Source organism: Lonchura striata, chromosome 24 (genome assembly GCF_050655825.1).
Source record: "Lonchura striata isolate lonStrDom1 chromosome 24, ASM5065582v1, whole genome shotgun sequence".
Taxonomy (NCBI): Eukaryota; Metazoa; Chordata; class Aves; order Passeriformes; family Estrildidae; genus Lonchura; species Lonchura striata.
This window is the reverse complement of record NC_140726.1, coordinates 1,034,207-1,061,915: the sequence shown is the minus strand read 5'-3', so window position 1 is coordinate 1,061,915 and position 27,709 is coordinate 1,034,207. Positions and strand designations below refer to the sequence as shown.

The 27,709-nt window shown below is 46.0% G+C and overlaps 1 protein-coding gene across 13 annotated transcripts in view; it reads right to left on the bottom strand.

Annotated features, from left to right (window-relative positions):
* ARHGAP32 (Rho GTPase activating protein 32) overlaps positions 1 to 27,709 on the bottom strand; it is a 236,312-nt gene that overhangs the window by 149,833 nt on the left and 58,770 nt on the right. The window contains exon 1 of one of the 13 annotated variants that reach the window (XM_085560075.1): positions 24,068 to 24,229. The exons of 10 other annotated variants lie outside the window; for them this stretch is intronic. In XM_085560075.1, coding sequence (XP_085416201.1) covers positions 24,068 to 24,171 — 104 coding nt within the window. In that variant the 5' untranslated portion in view covers positions 24,172 to 24,229. Of the gene's footprint in view, positions 1 to 8,027; positions 8,615 to 23,876; positions 24,230 to 27,709 lie in introns of those variants that run through there. 2 more of the 13 variants (XM_077787967.2, XM_085560077.1) reach the window with 2 other exon arrangements.

The window sequence follows — 27,709 nt, the reverse complement described above, 5'->3', positions numbered from 1 at the left end:
AATCCAACATATTTTCATATTTCTGTTTGCATAAGAGAGGAAGAATCACAAAAGGGGTGTTTGTGGAAAGAGCTCCTCAAGGTAAACAAGAGCAGAACTCTTAAAACACTGTGGGACCCCTACAAGAGTGTTCCCATTACTCAGGTTCTTTGGCACACCCCCAGTGCCACAGCAGGGGAGAAACACCACTGTCATGGCTTTAGTGCCATGCGACAACCCAGTTCATGGCAGGACACAGGATGGTGACAAATTCCTTCCCCAGGTGCCAAAGGTGTGAGAGCCCGGCCAGGCTCCTGTCAGAGAGTCAATTCTCTGCCTGCCCCATCCCAGCTGGACAGGCAATGGATTCCTTAGATTAAATGCCAAATAAGATTTGGAGTTGTTCTCCTCCCTGGGGACATCAGGCACTGCAACTTCTCCTGGCTGCTCCCCGCACAGTGACTTTTCTTCCTGACCTCCAGCTAAGAGGGGAGAGCCGATGAGAACTGACTTATTTGTTTATTTATTATTTCTATCACACTGTTGTTGTGCCTGGAAATTACTCCCCCGATGGAAAAGCGCAGCTCTGCCCTACAGAACCAACAATTCAAGAGGATTTAGGGCTCCACAGAAAGTGATGCCTCCCAAGATATAAATTTTACCTCAAAAGCTATAATTCAATTAAGGTCTGTGCTGACACCAACAGAGATTGAAAATCAACGAGCTTCAAACACTATCTGCAAAATCTCACATTTGTTTCGCTCAAATAATTTGCACAAAAGGAAAAAATAACCCATCCTAGCCTGGTTGGAGCATTCCTGTCCTTCTGAATGTAACAAGTAGAGTTTTAATCCCATTACTCTCAATCACAGTTTGGAAAAATAATCCAGCAGTGAATCAACAAAGAAACACCTTGAAAACTCTGCTTCAGAAGGTTTTAAATATGTCAATCAGGATGTAAAGTGCTATGGGTGTCCTCTACAATAAATGACAGCAGAATTAAGTCAAGTTTTCACCACTGTCACCAGGAAAGGAAGAAAAATTATTAAACAAGAACTGGGATTTGACCTAAAGTTTATAAAACACTTGGGCAAGACACTGGAATCATGTGAGAAATCCTGATATATCTTCACTCTTGACTTCAGACTTCTACCACAAACACACACAAAAATTAGGAAATTACATTAGGGAGATGGGGAAAACACCAAAATGCACATAGCCCTCTCAGCCCAATTTTCCAACTAAACTCTGTGTCCATGAAATTAAAACTGATAACAGTGGAAAGGAAGAAAATAATCACACAATATGGAAAGGAGAGATAGCTCTGCTCTCAGATGAGCCCCAGGGAAAATGAAAGAAGAGATGGGAACTGCAGGCTGACAGTGCTGACCTGATGAGGATTTAATTTCGCATGTTTCAGATCAGCTTTGTCAACACCTCCCTGATTACATTATGTCCATCTGTATTATATAAAACAAGATTTCTGAAATCTGACTCCAGCATCACACAACACGAAGCTGGAAAAGCTTGGCAAGGGCAGCTCCAAGCCCACCTCATAAATAATGCTAAATGGATTGTGTTCAATCCTTGGCCACAGAGTGAGAACCTGGCAGAACTAGAGGGTTGCTGTGATTGATTGGACACGTTGAAAGCTGTAATTGCTACTTCTGATGGAAGTTCATCATAGGAGAACCAAAATTCAATTAGTTAGGAAGGCACTGCACAAGGAAAATCAGGAGAGTAACAGTATATTACAGTAAGAGGATATCTAAAAATCACTAGAATGAAATGTCATTCAAATATCAGCACAGAGCAAACTGGATTTCTCTGCACTCTGGGTGCTCCAGGGCTACTCATGATTTATTTCTTGCCTGGTTCTGAGTTGCGCTCAGTGGGTTTCAGCCTGGGGGATGTGGCTATGTGAGGGTCTCAGAACCACAACCGTGGGCGGCAGAAATAAAAAAAAATTAAAACAAGTTCACTGTGCTGTGTAGCTCTTTAGTTCACATGGCCTTCTCATAGAATGTGGGCTTCCCTGGCAGATCTATCCATGTCCCAAATAAAGGAGGCTGGGAATCTCTAAACCATGGGAATAGAGGTCTGAGCAGGATCAGCACTATTACAATGAAATCCCATTTTACTGGTTGTGATGGCTTTCAAAAATTAACCATGTTAGTTACAGCCACAAAGGCAGTTTTAAAATACTTTAAATCCCAAATGTTCTGGTTTTCCCTATGTTCAAATTCCAAATTCACAGCATATCTATGCCCAGGGAGCCTGAGATCACCAGTGCAATAGGGTGGTGTGGAAGGGCTCATGGGACCCCCAATACCAATTATTGACATTCAGCTACAGCAGACAATTGGTCACCACAAACCACCTAACACTAACTTGTAGTTAAGGGGTTTCTACTCCTACAAAGATTATTTTTTAAAAGAAAATAATCAATTCCCATTTTATGTACATCTCTACCTGTTAAATGAGATTCTCAGCTGCCTGAAATCTCTTTCTCTAAGGAAGGAAAAGAAATATGGATTTTTTGTTTGTTTGTTTTTTTAATTAACTTATCTTTTTAGATGAAGAATATATGAACTTAGAAAAACTTTTTTTTTAAATATAGCAAGTTTTAAATAAAGATATTTTTCCAATCAGCACTATCACTTGATTAATTTTTAAAATGCCAGATTGGACATGACAACCACGGTGTATGTTCCTCTGCAGAGGGAGGCAGACAGAGCCAATGGCACTGCAGAGATTAATTAACATATTGGTATCCTGCCCTGCTGCAGCTCTCTGGACCTGCTTAAATATAAGCTCCAATACAGTCAATTATCTTTGCTCAAGGGCTTTACTGTGGTTTCAGACTTCCAAATAGACATCTTGTTTATTCATTTGCAAGAACATTTAAACCACATTTTCAGAGCTCTCCAAGAAAAGTTGCACAAACAAGACCAGATTACCTGGAATTTAAAACCTGTGGGCAAAAGGGCAAGTCTGGGCAGGGCAGTACTCCTTTTAGCAAAAAAAGGCATCTTCAGGTAGCACAGGCAGCCTCTCTCACCTTGGGAATCAGCTTTTTATTCCCAATTGACTTCTTGGTGTCCCAAACACTGAGCTCTATCTCCCTAACCCCTAACTTACCCTCCTAACCCTCACTGCTAAGCAAAGCCCCCAAGCCCGGGGGAACATCGCTTTAAAGTGAAAAAGGATAAATTTAGATCAGATATTTGGAAGTAGTTCTTTTCTTTGAGGTTTACACTGGCACAGGTGCCCAGAGCAGCTGAGGCTGCCCCTGGATCCCTGGCAGTGCCCAAGGCCAGGCTGGACAGGGCTGGGAGCAGCCGGGGACAGTGGAAGGTGTCCCTGCCATGGCAGAGGTGGATGAGATGGGCTTTAAGGTCCCTTCCCACCCAAACCAGTCCAGGATTTTGTGATTCAGAGCCTGAGGGCACTGCCTATGCTCCCACACAGCCACAGGGTTGTCCCAGCAGGACCTTGGCATCACTGGGTGGGTTCCAAGGTATGAAACAACTGAACATTGCTCCCATCCATCAAGGAAAGGAAAGCAGATGGAAAGGAGAAGCCAACACTGTACTATAAACAAACCCTCTGATTGTTTCCTTTCCTCCAAGCACAGTTCCATAGGTACACAGTAAAATCAACCCCAAACCACCTTCAGTAAACCTCTAAATCTGAAAGCAGCAAAAAGCAACAGACTCACCTTCCTTGTCCTACCCTTCCACCATGGTTTTGGCAGCCTCTTGTCTCACCTGGCTGTGTTTTATGTCTCAGCTCAGTACCATCCATATCCAAGAACATGAGTAGAGTGAGATGCCCTCCACATTCTGGAAGGGACTGGACCATGAACTAAGCGCTTTGTGCAACTGGGCTGTAAAGAATCTGCATTCAGGTTTTGCATAACTAGCATTTCTTTAAGCACTTCATGAAATAAATAAGTTATTGGAATATTTGGCTTTTCCAAGCTCAGAGACATATTCTTAGTTATTAAAAAGCTTTATAAAAATAATCACAGATTCCTCATGCTTCTGCATACGTATTACTGAACAAACCTGCTCTTTTATTCGGTAACACATAAAATACGTTATTTTAGTATGTGCTCGGCATTTTCTATCAGAAGAACACAGTGACAGTCAATAAAAAAATTCCTCTGAAATCGTTTTCTCTCATCACATTGCTCAGGATGAGAAAAATAATTAGGAAATCACTGAACAATCAGAATCTCTGAGCCCTGGCTTGAATTTCTTTTGTTTGACTCAGGAACAAGTATAAAACTAATAAAAAAAATACCTCTAGGGAAAAGGGCACAAACCTCTTATTTACCATTAATAAACTGCTCTGAAGCAGCTCTGAAGCTGGAACACAGAAGGGAGATGGGGAAAGATGCTCCTCCTGCCTTCCTGCTCTGCTGAGCAGTCTGAACATGGGCACATCAGCAAAGGTTCCTCGGGGGGCAGTGGGATGTCCTGCCTTGGGGCCTTTCCCACTCCCACTGGCTGTGGTGGGAATGGTCCACACCCCACAGCAGGGCTCAGCCTCGCTGCCTGTCCTCACGCAAGTGACACCAACAGGGACCTCTCACCAAGCTCTCTGTCAGAAGCTGTTCCCTGCATTTCCTCTGCAATCTCCTCTTTCTGTTTGTCTTAGTAAGACCAAGCTTCCTCCCAACCAGCCCTTCTCAATGCCCAGCAAGTGCTGTTCTGCCCATGGCTGTACCCTTCAGACCTCACCATCACACAAAGCAAGAACAAACCCCACCTGCTCCCAGCTGATCCAAATGCAGCACACATCAAAGGAGACCCCAAATTGTACAGAATGACCTAAACCTAATCCAGGACATGCATCTGGGCTCATCTGGGGCTTATCTGTAGTTCAGTGCCGATGCAAAGCCACAGTAAATTTACTCTTCCTTCACAGAAGCACATCCTGGAAAAAAATGTTTTCAGCACGTGGAATGATGAAGAGCAATCACCTCATCAGTTACAATCAGCCTCGCGTGCTGCTAAATGACAACTGTTCATAACATGAAACAACGTTCAGAAGTCGCCCAGTCAGACAGCTGCTGAGCAGGGAAACCTTTCTCTAACTGAAAAAAGCAAGCAAACTCGCTAGTGAATTCTTACAAGGAAATGAATGGAAATGAACTCCGGGACACCAGAACCTGAATAGCTGAACAAATAATAAAAGATAAGCATAAGCACATAAATAAAGCATAGCTCAGTTACTCCAACTTGAATAAATAGTCTTAAATGATGAGTGGTCCTTGCAGCATATTTACAACAGCCCTCCTCCTACCCTCCTATTCAGCACTGCACTTCAGTGGTATCAAAAGCAAATAGGAGGCTGCTCAGTCCTTTCTCCATCTAGAAATCACTACTTACACATTTCACTACTACTGTTCCTACTGGATAGCTCCTGACTGGTTAAATGGAATTAAATGGAGGCCTCCAACTGCAGCAAGTCATCATCAGGGATAGATTTAAGCAGGTGGGGGTCACATGGGCAGGGAATGTGCAAAGCCACACTGTAATTAATTCTCACAGCACAGCCATGAATCCAAACGATTCATGATTGCCTAGGCTCTCACAGCACTGGGACAGACCTTAACCCTGACACCCCTCTGCAGAGGCGTTTCTGATGCAGGGAATGGGAAGACAGAAGTGGGAGGGGAGCAGAAGACATAGGGGGACAAGGAGAAGCAGTGCCTGAGAGCTGCAGACCTTCAGGGGCACAGTGGTCAAACCCTCTTGCAGTGTCTCAGAGCACATTTCCCTTCAGTGACAACATACCCAGCACTGATGAAGTCTTTAACAACCAGAAACACATTTACTTTGGCTTTTGGAATCATTTGCAATTGTTAATTAGGACTTTCAGTGAATATAAAACCCCCAATAACCAGGAAAGAGCTCCTCACTCTCCCTTGCCTGGCTCTCAAGGGTCCAGCTGCAGCCACTACTGTCCATTTTCCTCTCAACACCCACAGGCAGTGTGAGACAAAGTCAGCCAAGCTGGCACACAAGGCTGCTCTCAATGGAAACCCTGCTGCTTGGTTTCCTGCTGCCTCACAGATGAATACAGAAAGAACAATTAGACAAGCCTTCAGTCTAATTTAGATGTATTTTTCTTTTTGGAGGGGAGACTGAGACATGGTACATCATAAACCCAAACCTTAACTCTAAAGCTGCTCAGAGGAGCACAACACTGAAACAGCAGGTGTAACCTGTATTATATGGACTTCTGATAATAAACAGTGACTCCAGTTATGCTGAAAGCTGTACTAGGATATGCCAGGAGACCATAAAATATCAATGCAAGGACTGCCTACATCAAAGCAGCCAAGAGGTGCGTAAAGAGAGTATCTCCATCCATCTTCCAAAAACCAAAGTAACTGACAGCTCACCTAAATTGTCCAGTGTTTCAGAAGAAGACTGTCCCTAAAGTAGGAAGTAACTTCCATTTCCCAGACCATTACATAAGGAATTATCAAACACCTTATCAGGGCCTGGAGGAAGAATCCAGGCTCAGGGAGAACAACACCACCTTTGCAGGGGATCACACCCTGTTCTCACACACTCATTGCCATGAAATGTTGTATCCTGATGGAGCAGAGACAAGAGCCAGCCCAGCTCTCAGCAGGCAATCAGGGCACCCTCCCGAGGAATATGAGAAGTCTCTCTCAGAGAAGGCTCAGGAGTGGAGTTCTGCCCTTTCCCAACCTGTGCCTCTGAGCATAGAGAGTTTATGCAACACCTCCTCCTCACTCATTACTTTATGAACTCCTTTCCAAGAGGAGAAAATGGGCAGAGAAAGCAACACACTGCACACAGAAAGACTGGCCAGGATCACTGAGCAGGGCAACTCTGGGCTGCAGAGAGCAGCATCCCCAAAGAGCTCAGAGCCAGCACCTCCAGCAGCCAGTAGGCTCCAGGGACACAGCCCTGGCAGTATTCCCAGAGAGCAACTCCCACCTCCACCTGATGCCCAGCAGAGGGGCTTGCCCATCTCTACAGTTACTGCCCTGGAGGAAAAGTGAACCCACTCCACACAGGGCCAGGAGAATTGCCAGGACCCTGGAGCTGCTGTGGGCAGATCAGAGCTCCAGGGTGGGGACACCTGGTGCAGCCACAGCAGCACTTTGGGTCACCTCCACGGCTGTGGCTGCGCAGAGAGGTCACGAGGGACATCATAATCTCAGAGACTTCCTTCTGACGTGGGCCACCTCCTGCCCCGTGACCCCCAGCGTGGCTTTTGCACATCTGAGAACCTGGACATTTATCTTTGCTTTGCCAGTGCTGGAGCTGAGCCCTTGGGCATGGAGAGGGGTTCAGTGCCTCACCATGCAATATCACCCTAATCCCCTGGGAATGCCAGAGATCAGAAAAAAGAATAGCTTTGTTGGTTATTTCTAATTAACTGGAAGGGAAGCATCTGAAACACGAACACTTCCGGGGAAAAAATAGAGGTCATACTTGTGTTTTAATTTTAAAAGCAAACTTTAAGCAACAAAATGAAGGAATTACAGAAACAAGCTATGACTGAGAACAAGGAGATTTTAAAACTGGAAAAAACATGCAACCTTTTAAAACAAATAATTTTAACTGGACTGCTTCAAAATTTTGTGGGCTTATGAAACCTCTTTAATTTTATATCAGGGCAGACAAGAAAGTCTCTGAAATACCAACACAATTTTAAAGGCAGAAGGAAAGAGGGATAAAGAAAGAGGAAAACAGTGAACTATATATTCATAGTCAAGACTGAAAAGATACTCAAAGAACAGAGGCCCTCTCTAATACATTATAGGGGATGAAAAATACGAAAGGTGTTGAATTGCGTAAGCAGATGGCAGCAGTGCAACGCAAGGAAAATCAAAAGCCAACGTTTCCTGTCCCCTCGACTCCAGGAGAACATGTCTGCATTCCAGCAGCTGCCTTTGTGCAAGGAAAATGAACAATTTAAAAATGTGAGCATCACAGGAATAACAGGTCCCTGAGCACGGAACAAATCCTGCCACTAGAACATGCCTCACTCACCCTGATCACAGAAGGTACCATGGAAGCAGCACAGCAGGAGTGCTTGGATGGAGTGCTGGTACACTGGATGCAGGAGGAAAGCAGAAAGGAGTCAGGACTCCAGAAACCAAAACTCACGAAGGACTGGTGAGCTGTGCAATGACTCAGCAGGAAGGAAAAAAAAAACCTACAGAAGCCGATCGGCAAGTTTTTTCAGTAAGGACAGGTACCATAAAAAAGTAAGTAAAGTAATAAAGAGACAGAAGCAGAGTGCCCGGGCTGGAATTCTGCCTGTGTGCACAGAGCTGTCTCTGCTGCTCATCCATTCCCTCCCAGCACACCTGAGCAGACAGAGGAGCAGGAAAGCCTGGCTTTAACCCCTGCTGCCTCCCAGCACCTGCCAGGCTCACTGCAAAGGTGATTTTCCTGGTGAGCCATGTGAGAGGAAGCTACAGTCCGGCCAGAAGTCAGGAAAGCAGAGCAGACAGAGTGCCAGCCTGGAGAAGCCAGGAAAAGGAGCAGGAATGTGGCAAAGCAGGAGAGCCAGCCTGCTGCCCTGCCAGGCCCAGGAACGTGGTCAGGACAGGAAGGTGATGGAGCATCCCTGGACCTCCTCAGTAGTCTTCCTGAGCATGAAATCCCACCTCCTGCTTCTTCTGCATAACTTTCCAGGAGGGCTCTGCCATAACTGTTGAGGCTCAATGGATCCTCCAGAATGGCAAGGTTAAATGTAATCTGTAAAACAGAGATAACATGCTCCAACCAGATGGATGAGCAAGACAGGTTGTGCAGATTTCACTGCTCAGTTTGAACATATTCTCACTCACACTCTCCTTTGCAAACCTTTATGTAAATAGCTTTTCAAGAACATTTAATCCTCCACCCTCCCAAATTACCACAGCAGCATTGCTGTCCCTGCAGTCTGGAGTCCAGAGAGACCCCAAGGCACTGGGCATCTGCCTGGCCCGAGCCAGGTGACATTCAATGACATTTGAGCAGATGTTCATGTGATCTGCAAGGCAGAAGCAGAAAGGAGATGGATCAGGTAACTGCAGTTCCTTTCCATCATTCCTCCCTGGCAAACCCAATCCCTTGAAAAGCACTGTCTTATCTCTGCCTTTTGAATCTCACCTGGCCTGGTTCCACGGGTGTCAATTCTACATCTCTGCCACCACTCTGCTTCTGCACCAGGGTAATAAAAGAGGAGAGGATGCCAACAGCTCTTCTGTACAGCAGAATAACTACATAATTGTGTTGGCTGGAGCAGGGAACTATAAAATCAGAGGGGAGGGGAGAAAAGGGCAGCTGAAAGGTAACAGCACTGGGAATGATACTCTAAATGTTCTCCTTTGCCATCACACCACTCCTGATAGCCAACACAAGCTGTGAAAACTACTGAGAAGATTAACCCCTTCAAGGCAAGGAAAGCTAGGGCTTCATGACTGGCACACAGAATTATGTGTTTTAGAAGAGATAGCAGTGAGGACTCAAGGGGGACCCTGGTCTGGTATATCACAACCAGTTACAGTTAAAACCAGGAAGCCAGGATGAGGATAATCACAACATCTGCAACATCCTCCTGACATCTGTGTCAATATCCAGCCCACCAGGCCCTCAGGCACAGCTCAGGGGACTCAGGGGTTGAGATGGACAAAGACAACCCTGAAGAAAATACACCCCACCTTTCAACCCTCTTTCAAAAGACCAGCAGGAATAAAATAAAAATTTTCCCTGAAGTAATTTTTCTACGTGAGCCATGCAGCTCTTCACAATTAAGTCAAAATGTTCCTGTAAAACAGCTATTTTTGTTACTCCTTCTTTAAAAGTGGTGTAAATAATGCACAAGAAGACTCAGCATTGCCTTAGTCAGTGAAGTCTGGAATAAAACCCAAGAGTGCCAGCTGCTGTCCATCCTCCATAAAAGCCTTCTCTCCATAAAACATGACCATGGACACGTTTTTAACCCATGCTGACAACCTGTTTGCACATAAACACTGAGGAACAACAGTCCCCCTCCCAGGAGCTCCCAAAACACTGTGCTTTGGGGGAAGGAGTAGCTGGAAAGGACTAAGGAAGCATAAGGTACATTTTCAGTATGACTAAGGTAACACTTCATTCCAGTTGCATCACAGTAGAGGCTGGAATATTTCACTGCAATCTTCAATTGTCCTGACTCATGCTGTAACAATAAAATACCCTCTTGGGAAAACAAGTAAATAGACAAATTATTTGGTTAAATACCTACCAGTGAAAGCACACTGTCCATTATTTTGAAGGCATTCAAAAAGGTTGCAGGTGTGATGTGCTAGAGCAAGTGATGAAGGGATTTACAGCTTTGTCACTTTTACAAGGACAAAAAAAAAAACCCACCAAAAAAAGAAAGTGTGGAGCAGCTTTTGAAAGCATTTGTCTCAAGCAACCAAAGGGTAGTCTGGAAAATGAAAGCATTTCTATTCCACTGGCACTTGTGCAGAGCAGCAGGATAATTAAGTGACTGGGCTACTGCCCTTCCCAAAGCAATGAGATCTTGCTGAAAGCAGTACACATTAATCTCAGTGCCCAGGGAAAGGGCACTAAACACTGCTCTGCCAGCCTCTTACCCCCTCTCTCAGTAACCAGGATCATTTTAGAACTGACACCTGCAACAGAGACTTTTTAGTGCATAATGAGTAACGGCAAAAAGAGAAGGCTGTGAGAGAATGGGTAAAAATATAGTGAACAAAGGAGTAAAATTACAAGATGTAATGCAGCCTCAGTGAATAGGGCAGCCTGACAACAGCACTTCCAAAGACTCCTGGTGAGGATGTGACTTACAGAGTTATGGAACAAGCAATGAACCATCCGGGAAAAGCACCTGCTCCTTGCTCCTACATAACCCCCACACTGTCAGAATGCTCAGAAAAGACAGTTCCTCTTGTCATCACAGCAGGGAAAAGTCCAGTGCAACAAAAATGAGCCCATAACCATCCCTAAATCTCTTTGCCAAAGAGAACTGGGATCTCCTCTGGCTGTGCTGCGGGCGTTACAAATCTGACTGATCCAGGAGCTGAGTCCCTCCTCAGGTCATGGGAAGGTTCATTCCTGTGCCAGGCTCCTCTCCCTGCTCTCCCCAGAACGGGCTGGTGGCTTCCCACAGGGATGTGACTCGCTGATCGGTGTCTCCCTCTCTGCTCCCAGGCAGTTCACAGAGTGAGACTCTATTCCATGTGACAGCCCAATCCACAGCTCCCTCCCTCCTCTGAGGTTTTTCATTCCCAGAGACAAATGAGCTCACTTGAAATATTCTCTGCAAACTTTGTGCAGAAATCAGGGGTAGGTTTTTTAAAGTATTTTTTCCTTATTTGGAAAAACAATTAATAAACTATGGAGACACCAAACAGGTTGTGTTGGGAGGGAGCTTAAAGATCACCCAGTGCCAGCCCCTGCCACAGACAGGGACACCTTCCACTATCTCAGGCTGCTCCAACCCCTGGCCTTGGGCACTGCCAGGGATCCAGGGGCAGCCACAGCTTCTCTGGGCACCCTGTGCCAGGGCCTCACCATCCTCACAGAGAAGAATTTCCCCCCAATATCCCATCCAACCCTGCCCTCTGGCAGTGGGAAGCCATTCCCATTTCTCCTGGCACTCCAGGATCCTCAAATTAACTTTCCCTTAAGCTATCTAAGTGACCTCTTCAAGCTTGCTCTGCTTTATTTTTCATGCAGGAACTGAACAGGCAACACAACCCAGACCTGATGCCTCCCATTATGTCATGGAAAACCCACAGGAGAGAGCATGGTTAGTGGAAAAGACAAACCTTGTTGTTCCTGAATCTTTTTGTATTCCCATTATATAATTAAAGCTTTCAACACTATTGTTTTATTGAAAATGCAGCAGTAATTAAATATGTTCTGCAAAATAACATGATTTTATTTTCCCTTGCAAGCAGATCCAGTGCACAGCTAGAACAGAAGATTTGCTGCCACACAAAATGTGTCTGTACATGAAGCTTCCTGTTAGACCACACTCACACCATGCCAACACTTCCCACTTTCCCAGCTCCCACAAACAGCCAGCACCAACCCTTTGCACACAAAGCAACACAGCGGGAATGGTGACAGAAAACAGGGAACCAGCCCCTTTCTCAGATCAGATGTCTGTTTTCCCCTGACATGCTGCCACACACTCATTACTGCACAGAGAGCCAGTCAGGGTAAATTCACTTCTGTAAGCACACTCAAGTAGCAAAACCCATAATTTTTATGAAGTTCTGAGGCTCATGACAGCGGCAAAAGGTATCCCTTGGTATGCTTGTTTGTCCTTGTTCTGTTGGCACAGAAAGTGTCAAATATCAGTGGGTGCTGTTTCTCTGATTTACTGACTATGGGGAATGTTTTAGGATAGCTGGGAAAGGGGGAATATTTGGGGAAGGATATTTGAGAGACAAGGCATCAGTAGCCATACTTTATTTATGGCACAGCAAAAGCATGAGTATTTCAACCCAGGAGAGCACACACCTTGGACATATTCTAACATACTCATTGGCTGTTGGCTTCCTTTGAATTCTTTATTTCTCCCAGTTTTTAAGAAATACACATGCAAAGGTAAAATCAAGAGTGTGCAACCAACAGCATCCAGAAAGATCTGCAGTTTCTGTTTCAATATTCCCCCTCCTCTCTAACAGTGCTGAACACACAAAAGCTTCTGCCCAAACCAGTATTTCCTGTTTGTTCCCTGTGCTGCACAGGTGACTGAGCTCCCTGCTGATCAGCACTTTCAGAACCTGATGGATGATGATAAAAGACCTTTAAAGCCCCAGCTACTGCAGGAATCTCAACACTCTGGCCAGAGCTTCCCACACATGACTTGGCAGCCAAAGGGGCTGGAGCACAGAGAACTCAGCAGCTGACACTTCCAAAGTCCATCCAACACCACAGCAACCATTTCACCCATAATTGCACAACTCCTTTTTACCAGGAAGCATCAGTCTGAGGTTATTTCCCATGAGCCTTCCTGTTCCTGTGTACCCAGACTTTGCTTTGTCCTTAGCAGGCACCAAGGAAATTTCTCCAAGCACACAAGAGAGAACAGGCCAAAAACATTACCTTCTGTTCTTTTATGAGCCACTGGGGATTTGTCAAAAATGTTCCCTAAGCAGAGGCACATCCTGATTCAGAAAGGAGCCAGGTACTAATTCAACATCTTGTGTGTGCAGCAACAAGGGTTTTACATCTCAGTGGTGTCTGTTTCCAATGCCATATCCAATGTCTATTCCTTGTTAGCTGTAATCAGATCCAAAATCTCATTTACAAAGTCTGCATCAGGCAGAGCAGCACCTTTTCTCCCAATGTCACTGTGGAGTTCATGAAACTTGTTACACACTCAGAAGTCAAGGTGGTATTTCAGTTATTTCAACAGGATACACAAATATCATCAAAAAGTACAAGTTGCTGTCATTTCCCTGTGGGAGGCACAGAATAACTCCATAAGGCAGGGAACGTTATCCCAGTGCCTCTTCCAGTACCTGAACCTCTCCCTTCACCCAGGCAGAAAGGAAGATGAGGCTACCTGCTGGTCCTCTGCAAATATTTATAAAGCTCTACACAGAACAGAAGATGTTGCCACAGAATGTCACAAATCTGTGTGAAGCTGTACTTCAAATCCCCTCCAAAGAGAACAAGAGGTGTGTGCATATTTAACAACATGCATGCAGCAAAAATGTCCTGCTGCTGGTTCTCAAGGCGCTGAGGAGAAATGGGGAAATATTTTTACTGCCAGACCAACCCCCAGGACTTACAAGACCTGTACAAATGTCCTTGGGACTGACCATGACCATGAATTATAAGTACATTAAAACAATGTTAGAATTTCTCACCATTTCACTGCAAGTCTCTCAGCATTTCAAAGCTCATATTTTCAAAGCTCCAGTCATGGAGTCGAACAGTAATGAAATACTCTCAGTTTTCAGTATAATTATTAAACTGTCTTGTAGAGGAAAGGTGAACAACATGACCCATCTTGCACTTAAAAACTCAAACTGGAGGGCAAATAAAATTATAATCAAAGCACACCTTGAAAGGCATAATTTTTAAAGTCAGACTTGTGATTGTCAGTAACTTAATTGCTGTTTTTTGAATGTTGGAGATGTCAGTCCTTCCACAGATGAAGTCACTGCAAAAGGTGAGCATTTCTTTAAAATGAGTCCTTGGGTGCAGAAATGAAGTGTTCTGCTCCCTCTGCTCAGGCACAGGGCCAGGAATCAGTGATGGACCACAGGGACCCTTCACTCCTCTCCCCCTGGGATGGCCACAGGCCCTGGACAGAGGAAAAGGCAAAATCCTCCCTGGGAGATGACAGGAACATGTTTTAATCAAACAAATTTCAGGCACAAGTGCAAACTTATAAAAGGTCAGTTCACTGCACTAGAAAAACTAAACAAGTATATGAAGGAGAAATCCATACTGCTTCCACTCATGGACATGTTTTCCATTTTGGAGGGAAGGGAGAAGGGGGAAGGGGGAAGGAAGGGGAGGAGATGCAATATATGCAACTACATTTTGTCTTTTTCACTCTACTCTAGTGTATATAAGTAATTTTAGTAATTTTTAGTCCATCCCAAAGGTACTGCATTCTTCCAACAACACTGCATGGCAGCTCTGAGACAGGCCCTCTCTTTCACCCAGCTTTATCTCATTCCTTGATCTAACAGCTGCTCCAAAAGCCAGTCAGATCTGCCAATGCAGCACTTGTGAAGAAATAGAAAATACATGATTACCTCATGTCACTCCAGATATTTTTTCTCTTCTGATGCTTGGTTGTGCTATTTGCTAGGAGAATTAACCCCACTGTACACAGATATGAGGACTGAACACAAAGAAAACACGTAACTGAAATTTTTTGTTGCCAGTTTCTGCCATGATGGTTTATGAAGTGTGAAGAGCAGAGTTCACAGGGTGTGAGGAGGTGAGTTTATAAGGCATGAAGAGGGTAAAATAAAAGTGTGAAAAATAGTTTACTAAGTCAGCTTGAACTTTTTGTCTTTCAGTAATGTTTTCCAGCAATTTGCCATCACAGCTAGGTGATGTTAGCACCCAAGTACATCATTTTTAACACCCTTCCTACTGCTCAAAGGAGCAGAAAGTGCTGCAAAGGCCCAGGAGGTTCCCACCCCTGAACCAGCAGGGTGTGCTTTCTCCATTGTTCTAAAGCCACTGAAGTCTGCAATTATAGAGCATTCCTCATGTGTCATTAAACTTGTCTCCACAGATTCCAGAGAAAAAGCACATGGTACAATCCCTAAGTGGTACCACACTCTCTCAAAGGGTTGTGCTCCAGGAGGCAGGGGTTGTTCTGCAGCACATTGGTGCTAGAGCATTCTGCACAAATACACGCCTTTTTGGGTCCTCTGGCTGCAAATTAACCCATCCTGACTTTCTGAACCCACACAAAACTCATCGCCACAGCAGCAGGTTTAAAGCCCTTTCCTCCAGGCCTGCAAGCCAGGCCCCAGCCAAGCCCACAGTGCGGCAGCCCATGGAGCTCGGGGCTCTGTGCGAGCAGAGCTCTGTGCCAGCAGGGCTCTCTCTGTGCCCTCAGGGCTCTCTCTGTGCATGCAGGGCTGTGTGCCCTCAGGGCTCTCTCTGTGCCCTCAGGGCTCTCTCTGTGCCTCAGGGCTCTCTCTGTGCCCTCAGGGCTCTCTCTGTGCATGCAGGGCTGTGTGCCCTCAGGGCTCTCTCTGTGCCCTCAGGGCTCTCTCTGTGCTCTCAGGGCTCTCTCTGTGCTCTCAGGGCTCTCTCTGTGCCAGCAGGGCTCTCTCTGTGCCTGCAGGGCTGTGTGCCCTCAGGGCTCTCTCTGTGCCCTCAGGGCTCTCTCTGTGCCCTCAGGGCTCTCTCTGTGCCAGCAGGGCTCTCTCTGTGCCCTCAGGGCTCTCTCTGTGCCGGCAGGGCTCTCTCTGAGCCCTCAGGGCTCTCTCTGTGCCCTCAGGGCTCTCTCTATGCCGGCAGGGCTCTCTCTGAGCCCTCAGGGCTCTCTCTGTGCTCTCTCTGTGCCCACAGGGCTCTCTCTGTGCTCACAGGGCTCTCTCTGTGCCCTCAGGGCTCTCTCTGTGCCAGCAGGGCTCTCTCTGTGCCTGCAGGGCTCTCTCTGTGCCCTCAGGGCTCTCTCTGTGCTCTCAGGGCTCTCTCTGTGCTCTCAGGGCTCTCTCTGAGCCCTCAGGGCTCTCTCTGTGCTCTCAGGGCTCTCTCTGAGCCCTCAGGGCTCTCTCTGTGCTCTCAGGGCTCTCTCTGTGCCAGCAGGGCTCTCTCTGTGCTCTCTCTGTGCTCTCAGGGCTCTCTCTGTGCCCACAGGGCTCTCTCTGTGCTCTCAGGGCTCTCTCTGTGCCCTCAGGGCTCTCTCTGTGCTCTCAGGGCTCTCTCTGTGCTCACAGGGCTCTCTCTGTGCCCACAGGGCTCTCTCTGTGCTCACAGGGCTCTCTCTGTGCCAGTAGGGCTCAGCACCAGAGCCGGCCCCAGCAGCAGCTGCATTCCAGCTGGCATCCCTGCTCCGGCTGCTCCTCAGCCAGCCCCAGCAGGGCCCAGCGCTCCCAGCCCTGCTCTGCTCTGCGGGGCTCTCTGGGCTCCTCCCGCAGCAGCGCAGCCAACACAAATCCCGCTTCTCACTGACTGCACCATGGCTCATCTGAAAGCCATTCACAGCGTTTGTAACCATTCTTGCTCTGACATTCCCCCGACTAACAGGACACAAGACAGAAGAAAATTCACAATCAAGGAGCTGAATTCTTGAAGGGAAATAAACTTTATCTTCACTCAGTCCTCTGGCCAAGTGGCTCAGATTTTCCTTTGCCAATGGTTCCAACCTCAGTGCTGAGTAACAAATTCTCAGGGAAATAAAGTTCTCTTCTGAAATTCATAAGCAGCAAAGCCAAGACCAGGATTTATGTTGTCTGCACACCCAACAGCTGTGCAGACCCTGCAAATCCCACAATTCTTGCTAAAGGGACAGTGACAGCAGCAACTAAGCACCCTCTGTCTATCAGCCCCAAATGGAGAGAAGAACAGAACACCAAATAAAAAGAATTTTGCCTTTTGTCTGTAAATTTTGGAATTTTAAAGTGTCCTGAATATGTATTTTTAATGAGCAAAGAAGCAATCCTGAGCCTAAAAAGCAAGAAAAGCGATTAGAAATGGTCAGCACAAACAGGCTCCATACAAAACAGAACACTGTATTCAGGGTTTGTCGGCATCTGGAATTATTTGTGAGCAGCTGCTCCTGAGAAATTCCATGTGTGGTCAAGAAAAGGGAGAATGTGCTCAAACCCAGGAACATTTGCTGGAGAAAACGTTTTTGTGTGATTCGTGTGTCTCTAATGTTTGTTCACACTGAAGAGTGGAGAAAAGCTGTATTATTTCTGCAAGTCACCAGTCCTGCACACAAGGAGGAAGCAGCATCTCCGCCAAGGTTCTACTGCTCCAGAACTGAGGAAAAGCCTTTTTTGTCAACTGCAGAGACACCGCTAGGAAACTGGGGGGGATGAATTAAAAATGAGGCATGGACTTTGCACAGAAAGGGATGTAAGCTGGGCAGATGTCCAGCGAGATCTAACATATGGATTCGGGTAGATTTCCATGAAGTATGTGACAAAACTCTTATCACCTCAATAAGGCTAAAAACACTGCCTAAACAAAGCCCAGGAGCACAACACAGCTTCAGAATCAATACTTGGAGTTTTGGTTCATTCTGCGCTGCTTATATATACATACATATATATATATACATACATATATATATATATATATATATATGCAGGCACACAGGAACTGTGAGAGTTCTTCATTTTGGTACTGTTTTAAAGAAAAAGATTCCCATTTTGCACTCAAAAGCAATCAATCATGCATACTTTTATAAGCAGGGGGAAATATAATTCAGGTGCCCATCTGCATTCCTGAACCAGACCATGAAGTGTGTCATTTCAAAACAACAAACTTCAGTAAAAGCAGCAAACTTTTTCAGGGTGAAGCTGGTAAGGAAAGCCAAGGCAAGGAGGTAAGAAATTTCCAAGTGCTCCAGGACAAAACTGTGCCTGCACATCACAGTAACTATGAGAGAAAAAGGAAGGAATTGGTACGTCTAACATGGCTTTTTCCCCACAAGAACTTCACTTGTGGTGCTGGGAGCTGTCACAGCAGTTTTTCCAGAAGTATAATTATCTCCCTGTGAAACTTGCTTCCCTCTCCAGAGTCCAGCAGGGAAAAGGAGGGGTTGTTTGTCTTTTCTTTCCAATAATGAACCCCTGGCTGGCAGCCTCAGCAGCTCTGCTGTTTCCCAAACTCACGCTGGTTCCAAGGCTGCAGATGGAAGCTCAGCTCCTCCATCATCCCAGCAACCACATCCCAACATGTCCCTTAAAGAACAACTCTGGGCTTTGCCAGAGCAGCCCCCACACAGAAGCAGCAGAGCTCTGATACTTTCACAGCTTCCCAGGGGGATTTGAGGATCATATAGGGAAGAGGCTTGTTAATCTCATCATATTGCTCCTGCAAAAAGTGATGAGCAACCGTGGCAATATTAAACAAATTTGTTTGTACACAGAAAAAACTCAACACAGCTTTGGTTAACCTTCTGGGCATAAATTTATTGGCTCTCTGCAACCACAAATACTGGGATTTAAGAATGACCATCCTCTGAAATTGATATCTGGTGTGTATTGGCCTTGTTTCCCCCACTGTTAATAGCGAATGGAGATTCCCAGCCCATGAAAATCTAAGCGCTTTCATGTGTGCCCAGAAGCAGCTCCCCTGGTACCACACGGAGTCGGAAAGTCCCTTTAAAGGAAGCTGTCAACACTGAGTATCAGATGAGACCCTGCAAGATGAAGACATCAGCATAGTTTCCCCTTCTTGTTTTATTTTTCACAAGCCATGCCTTGTTTCTGGCTAGGTGAGTCTTCCAGCCAGCCTGCTCCCCTCTCAGTGTTCCAAACGAGACCAATTTAACCAATTTAAAAGGCTCAGATCTGCTTCTATACTCTGTCTGTTCCCTGGGCTGACACTACCAAGAGTTGATTTTGCAGCAGATTTTGCTTATGCAAAAGTATGTTAAGAGCAGTCAGTGCCTTTATCCTCACAGAAGAGTGCCCAACACCTAGTATCAAATTTGTTACAACACATGCCCAAGGTCAAAACCCACTCTTATTTCACCTGTAGCAAGGGGTCTGCTGGGTGCTTGATGCCATTCAAAGTTCTACTAAAGAAAAACATGAAAATCTGGTCTTGATCCCTCTTCCCATCACTCCAAATTATGAGATTTGCTCAGAAACTGTGAAAAAAAAATGTATCAAGTAGTTAAGTGATCTTTTTATTTACCTTTTGACTCTCAATTGCATGGACTTTGGGGTTGCCAAAAGCTTTCTCCTTTATTAAAGGAGAAAGCTTTCATCATCATTAGAATGCAAACAGATTTTCACAGAGCCACTGTAGGCATATGCACTTAAAATAGTTGGATATTTTATGTAAATCGTCTTTTAAAAAGCATAGCATGCACTGGCCCAGCACATTTACACTCCCAAAACAGAAGCCAGCACAGTGACACTGCAAAGAGATACAATGCTCATTTACAAATTATATTTATCTCATGCAGCAAGCAAAGCTATTCCACTAAAGTATCAGTAAGAGCAAATGCACAGAGAACATCAGACTGAAAAGGCTTGGAAATATTGTATTTATTATTTCTGAAAAAGGTTTGTGTGGTATCTTATTATGTTTCACTTCTAAAAGGACAAAGCCTTCTTAAATACACAAATTAAAACAAGTGGCCAGAGAATCAAGCCTGTTTGCACGATTAAAATACTCCTTAAGGGCTGAAATCGCATCTGCCACATTCCAGTCCTGAACACAGTTTGGAGCATTAATTTGTAAACCCAGGGGGAAAAAATTTTGAGAAATCCTTGACTATTCAATAGCCCTGTGAGTAGGAAATCCTCTGTACAACACACAATAAAAGGGAGAGGCTCCAGGCCACTGGTGTGCATTAGTGTCACACTCGGAACAGGGGCATGCACCCGGTGATCCAATGGAGAGTCACAGCCACAAAACTGCCCCTTCCAAGGGTAGTTAAATCCCACCAGGGCTGCACATGCACTAAATCCATCTGCCAGGAGAAAGCAACCACCACCACTGCCCATGTACCAGCTCTATGTCCTGGAAAATATCATCCCTTATTCCAGAAAAGCCACAGGATCCCCCAGCTAAAACTGCCCCCAGCTTGAGCTGTCTGAAGCAAGAAACAAAGAGCTGATTTAAACTCTAATCAATGCTAATGAACAAGGGCTTTCTGGTCTTAGCATTATGGGAAGTATCAGGTTGGAAGTCCTTCCCCAAGCTGGATTAACTGGAGAATTTAGACCTTTGAGGAGCCTCAGAGTGAACCTGGAGTAAGTCTGTAACCCAAGGAGCAGCAATGCTGTGTCACTTCTGGATGCTCCTGGAGTTTAGCCAGGTGTGGGACCTGCTGACAGCAGAGGCAAGGCCCAACCCTTTATAAATGCAGCAATCTGACACAGATGATCACACATCCAGCCTGCTTCTGGGTACACCTGCATCTGCCCAGTACAGCCACTCTACAAGTGCAGCCTCTGCCACCACAAAGCTCCTCAGACCAGACTGAAGGAAAACTGGAGCAGATCTTTCAGCAAGTACTGCACTTTTACTGTTGTTTTACCCAGGGGAGGAAGCAAACTGGATTAGATGTGGATTGCATAAGGAGAGGCAACTGATGGAAAAGCAGGTGTTACATCACCTCCAAGGTGTCCCCAGAGGTGCTGGGATAACTCATTCCACAGTCCTTCCTTTCAGAAGGAGTGAACACAGGATGTAAGAGAAGCTGGAATACAAATGGTGCCTTAAAGCAAGGTACCAAGTTCAAATTTCTACCCTCCTTCTCCTGTCATCCCCACTCTAAATCACACCTGATCTTCCCATCAGCCAAAGAAGCAGCTGGCAGTGTGAAATGCACCCAGGTGCTGAGGGTCATCCCTCAGCTTCTTTCTGGATCCCCAAATCAGGCATGTTTGCAAGCTCCAGAAACAGCACACACAACCTCCTCCAACAAATACAACAGCGAGCAGCTGAGTAGCTGCACCATTCCATCCTAAGGAGCCGAATGGAATTCTAGAAATGCCCACTCCTTCGAAGCCCCTGCCACTGCATCCTGTCACTATTCCCAACTGAAAAAAAAAACACACAGAAGTTGTACATCTGCCTATTTTTTACTTTTACATGAAAAAACACAGGAGTCTACCCTGCTCTGACTCAACAGCTAACGAGCTGCCTGCTTTGGTCTTGAGGCTCAGAACTGGGAAGCTCAAATCCCATCCCAGTTCTCCTGCTTTTTGTCCATCACATTCACAGTTTCAAACTCACATTATCTCTCCTTTTCCCCAAGGATTCTGTGAAGTTTTTTCTGCTTTTCTTCTGGCTGATAACTGAATGGAACCTGGAAATAACATTTCTTTTTTTCAACATAAGTGAAAACTAAGGATTTAATGCTCTTTAATGACAACTATCAGGAGCAGAATATCAAAAGATTAAACTGTGGTCCCTGGCACCAGAGCATGAAGTCGTCACAAAGTATCAAATGCTAAGGAGAAACACAGTTCAACACAAAGGAAGATTAAACCAAAAAGCTTGACAAAGCGGAATTAAATGATTATTTCTGTATTTTTGATATAAATACTGAGGGTATGTCACACAGGACATTGTTACACTGGTTGTTGCAAAAAGACCTGGGGGAGCCAAGGACGTGCTCACTAATGGACTGATAAAATTGTCCCCTCCTTGCAATAAGAAAAGATGTGGGATTTTTTCCATGGAAAGCATCCCGGGGGACCGGAGCCTGGGAAAGCTGTGTGCTGGAGCTGGAGGGCACGCAGAGGTCAGGAGGACAGACAGCTCAGCCATGAGCAGGGGACATGCTGTGACACCCAAGTCACCCCAGGCTGTGCCGTGCCGAGCACCAGGTCCGAACATCAACCCCCCAGCCTGGCTCCAAGATACTCCCCACCCCGGGAACATCCATGGCTCTGCCCCTGTCCTCCCAACCACTGCCCTGGCACCAGCTCAGCACTGCTGCTTTCTGTCCCTCTCCCCTCCAGTCCCAAAGCCACTGTTACGAGTAGGGCAAGGACTCTACAGCCCTCCGATGTGCCACTCGGAAAAGGGCGTTTTTCCTCAAGGAAATCTGCATCGGCACAGCACATTCACTTCGACATCAATAACCAGCAAACTCCCCGCACTCCAAGCATCCATCAGGAGCATTGGAGTGAGAGCAGGAAGTTAAAAATACTCCTATAATCCTGTTAAATGCAAGCTTTGCTTCCAAAAAACAATACCAATTTTATCTCTGTGCTGAAAGGTAGGACATGAACAAGAGATCTGCATTCAGAGAGGCAACCATAATAAGCTCATCCTTAGCTCTGCCATACTCTGGACTCTCTGCAGAAGTGACAAAAAAAAAGGGGATGTCACTGCCAGAACTAAAACCTATTTAATCTGCAGACTTCATGGATGACAAGATCCATTTGGAGGAAAACTGCATAGATTTTATCAAACCACTGCTAAACTGTCTTCAGCCAGAAACCTCATACTGCACATACTGACACTGCCAGCTTCTCACAGCTCATTCCCAAAGGAATTCACACCAAACACAAATCCTGTAGTTCTGATTTACAAAATTCCCTCCCGTAAGCCTGTGGCTCTATCCTTGGGTAACAACATATTGCCAATATATTGCATTTTCTGCTTTTTCCATAACAAAGGAAGCCGGGGAGTGCAAAGCCTTCAGCATTAGCATACTAGACACAGTCACTTTTTAAATACAGTTTTGTTTCCAAGTAAGTGGAAGCAAAATTTTCCAACTACCTTTCTCACAGTGCCCAAGTCAAATAATGAGCAGATATCCAGCAGCAGCTTTCCTAAGGATAAATATTTCAAGGAAGAAAGAAAACACAGACAAATTCAAAGAAATTTTGCAGTACTGATGTAAGCTACTCTACTTTGGTTTCTGGCAGTGTAAGTGAATTAGGAGGAGTCAGCATAAATTACCAAGACTTTGTTGATAATGTCTTAAACAGTGAAATAAGAACCTGCATCTCCAGCTTCTGGCACCTTGGTTCATAAATAACTTCTGGTGTGGTAAATCCACCTTGATCTGTAACCCAGGTAGGCAGTAACAGCAAATTTTAAATAATACCGGGTCCACATCTCCCTCCTTTTTACCTCACCAGTAAATATTTATTCACTCTCAGCCCTGAAGTAGAAAATCCCAACTGAACTGCAGCAGCACTAGGCATACTTCCTATCAGACACAGCACAAACCAGAGTCCAGGGTGAAGGAGATAATTTGCCCTGAAGATAATCAGCACTGCCTCATTCCACAAGAATTTTAACAACATACTCAAGATAACCTGGCCCTCCAGAACTACTGCTCCCAAACCCATATCCCATCAACAGCTCTTCGTTATCCATTAGAAAGGAAAAAAAAATACGCTCAGCAAAGAGCCCCTGTGACTATTGCTGCTTTCACACAAAGTACATACTGTGTGCTCCTCTCTGCTATGCACAGGATATAGTACATTTTTTAATAAAAAAAAGCATTTTCTGTCATGCTGATAATCGCATTCTACACACTTTACCCGTAAATGCCTCAAGGACTGCTGTCATAAAAAGGATAGGATGCAGAATTAGACTTTGTCTGCTTTTTGTATGCTGCTGGGAGCTACACAGTGTAATGTGGCTGAAGCAGACAATTAACCTTTCTCCATTCAAACGCTCAACCACTTAAGACACACAGTCATTTACATGGGTTAAAAAATACAGCAAATATTAAAATGAACTTGCATTTGCTGGGTGGAAACGCCACGCTTGCCTTCCTTAATCCCGCTGTACATTTTTATTAGGCATCGCCGGCTCTGACCAAGTGTGAAATAATGACATCTCTCGGAGATACGGTCTCAGCACGCCATTGATGAGGGTTAAAATAAGGGAGGCTCGTCCCGGAGGAGCGTCCTGAGGGTGCGGCTGGCACTGACCTGCGCGATCCATCGAGGCCGCTCCCAGCTCCGGCTCCAGCTCCGGCGGTGCCCGCGGCCGAGCGGCGGCCGGGGCAGGCGGCGCCGCCGGTCCCTCCCTCCATGTTGCGTATACGGCACCCAGCGAGCAGGGAGCGCGCAGCGCAGGGAGAGCGCAGGGAGAGCGCAGGGAGAGCACAGAGCACACCCAGCACGGAGCAGAGCACAGAGCACACCCAGCACGGAGCAGAGCACACCCAGCACGGAGCGGAGCACAGAGCACACCCAGCACGGAGCGGAGCACACACAGCACAGAGCGGAGCACACACAGCACAGAGCGGAGCACACACAGCACGGAGCAGAGCACAGAGCACACCCAGCACGGAGCGGAGCACACACAGCACAGAGCGGAGCACACACAGCACGGAGCGGAGCACACACAGCACGGAGCAGAGCACACACACAGCACAGAGCGGAGCACACACACAGCACAGAGCGGAGCACACACAGCACGGAGTGGAGCACAGAGCACACCCAGCACAGAGCGGAGCACGCACAGCGAGCACGGAGCGCGCAGCACAGAGCAGGGCACACAGAGCACGGAGCAGAGCACACCCAGCATAGAGCAGAGCACACACAGCACGGAGCAGAGCACACACAGCGAGCAAGGAGCACACACAGCGAGCAGGGAGCACACACAGCGAGCAGGGAGCACACCCAGCATAGAGCAGAGCACACACAGCGAGCAGGGAGCACACCCAGCACGGAGCACACCCAGCACGGAGCACACCCAGCACGGAGCACACCCAGCACGGAGCACACCAGGCGCACACGGAGCCGCGGCAGCAGCGGCGTGGAGCTGCCGGGGGAAGGAAGCGGCAGCGGCTGCTCCCGCGCCAGCCCCGCCGCGATGCTCCCGAGCCCCGGGTTTAGCCCCCCCAAAAAGGGCTGTTCATAAAGGAAAAGCACAAGGCAGCTGGCGGGTCTGGGCTCCATCTTGCCCTCCCTCAGCAGCACCGATTCATGTTTTCCTGAGGCTGCTACAGGCATTTCAGCTGTAACCCTTTCCCGGCTGCAGGAGAAGGCATCTCTTGTCCTGAGCACCTCCATCCTAGTCCCTCGGATACACGTAGGGATGTTTTCACCTGCTCTGCATGGTTTAACCCCTAAATAACACTCAAACAGGTGACCAGGTAAGGATTATATGAGCAGGAGTTATTCCCAGTTCTGCAAAGTGGTTAACCTTGGATATATCACGTTAATATGTTTGCTGTTCTGCTTCCTCCTTTTGGAAAACAAAGTAATATTTACTGCATTCCCAGAGGAAACGTGTAAGCCTTAATTTATTTCCCTGTTTGAAAACGAGCTGTGTAAAAACTGCTATTAAAATTTCTAGTTCATACATCAAATCAGAAATGAGAAATAATTATTACAACCCAACTTTCAGATCCCATTAAAAGACTGAAATCCTTCACCAGACCACCAATGCAGCAGTGAGGATGATGAGCTCTCCATCCGACACACTGAGGCCTGGCCTAGCAAATAAGAAGAAAGCCTGGATGATGGACGACCCTGGTTTGGCCATCAGCTTGTTGTGTGACCGTCATCAAGTCATTTTAATCTTTCTGTATCAGTACAGAATGCAGAGCTCTTCTCACTTCTGTGAAACAGCCCAATAATTTCTGTATTGTTATCACTGCTACTCCTGCCTGAAGCTCAAAGGTACAAGCTAGAATTTGTAGCAATACTAGCTATTGGCTGGTCACAGCCCATGGAAACTCCATGTAGAATCTAAAGGTTTTGCACATAGCTCCTTTCAACACAGTAGGATGCTGAGGGTTATCAGTGTAGGTGAAGATTTGGGGGAGGGAGGAGTGTGAAATTCTGTATGCTCTTGGGACTCAGCAAAACACCAAGTTCAGAAAGACAAAAAGACTTCCAAAACACCACCATTTTGTTTAAATTCAACAGAAGAGGCTGCACAGCCCCAAATTATACAGAACATTCTCTACAACTGTTCTTTTTTAGTCTGTAATGGTTGGATCAGCACTGCTTGCTAAATGCTGTACAACCGAGTGACAATAACTCCGTTCATCAGCCCTGATGGCTAAGGACACAGCCAGGCCAAGCATGAGCTCAGCACTTACAGGAGACAGGGAAGATTCAAGCTTGGCAAAGCTGAGCAAAGTCAAACAGGTTATACCCGTTCTGTGCCTAGAAAGCTTAATGATCCTTTCCAAATCCCTCTTTCCCAATGCTAATTTTTCTTTGTTTCACCAAAACAGACATGCAGGAATGGGACAACCTAAAGATAGAAGAACTTAATAGGAAACAACATGTCCATTGAGGAAAAAAAGCTGTTCTCATTTTGCATCAGTGGCTCCTGGGCTGCAGAAGCTGTTTAAACACCCTTCCTGCCCCTGGACCTGCAGCTCCCAGTGACAGAGACAAAGGGATACTGGGTGGATCATCCCAGGGATTTTATACCTCAGCTGGTGGATTTACCTCTAACTTGAGTGGGGAAGTAAATTCAAATTCCAAAACAGGATAAAACAGAAGCATGCTGAGAAGTGAAGGATTTGCATGAAGTGATGGGGACAGAGCCAGGGCAGAGGTCCCCAGTGGTCCAAGGCCCCAAAGCACCAACAGAATAAAAACACAAGGTAAGAAACTCTGTGGAAATTCTCCACCAGGGTGTACTACAATAAAATACTGCACCCTAAGGTGACCACAGATAGAAGATAAACTTCTGCTTAAAGGAATGAGACTAAAACTCGGTTCCACAGTTCCTGGTGAACAGTGTTCAATCCAAGCTGAATGAAACAGAATCAAAGCAAAACCAAAGCTGTCACTTCAGAAAATGATAAAGCATAAAAGCACAACAGACACTGTCCACACAGCATCTGCTACAGCTTAAGGTCTACTACCCTGCTTAGAGGAGTAGAAATAGCTATGGGGAAAAATTAGAGAAATGTATTTACTACAGCTCCAGCTACCTGGAACTTATGACAAGTAGAAAGAAGGTGCATTTCAGTGCAGAGAGACTGAGCACATGCACTCCCTGCACAGCCAGGAGTTGAGGCATGGCAGAGGATTGTGCCCTGCTGCTGCTTTGTGTTTCCATGCTGAGATCCCACCTCCAGCTCCTCCTGCCAGCTTCTCTCTCCTCATCCAGGGCTACCTGTTCTCCTGCACTCCAGCTACAAACCTGCCAAGGCCAGAGCCTCTCTCACTCTTTATCTGTACATTTTTCAGTGCAGCAAAGCCTTTTTCCAAGGCCAGGGCTCAAGGACTGTACAGCTAAACAGTAATAAGGATTTTGTTTCACAGCTAACTAGAATTCACCAGTTATTAGGAACACCACTGGGCATGTCCAAGTGTCACATTTAAAAAGGTCTTTAATGATGTCTCTTGGAGAACCAGGCTCAAAACTCCTATGGTTTGATGTAACCTCACAGGTTTCCTGCACATGCGCTGGGTTCTTTCTGCTGGAGGTAAATTTTTACAGTAATGGATAATTTTTCCAATACAGACAAGATCTCTCTCCAGTCAGCTTTGTTTTTCCTCCAGTTAGGGCTTGAATAACAAGTGACTCAAATGGGGCTTTGTTGTTTTTTTCTTTTCCAATTAGGAGAACAGAGCAGAGAGGTATCCCTAACTGCA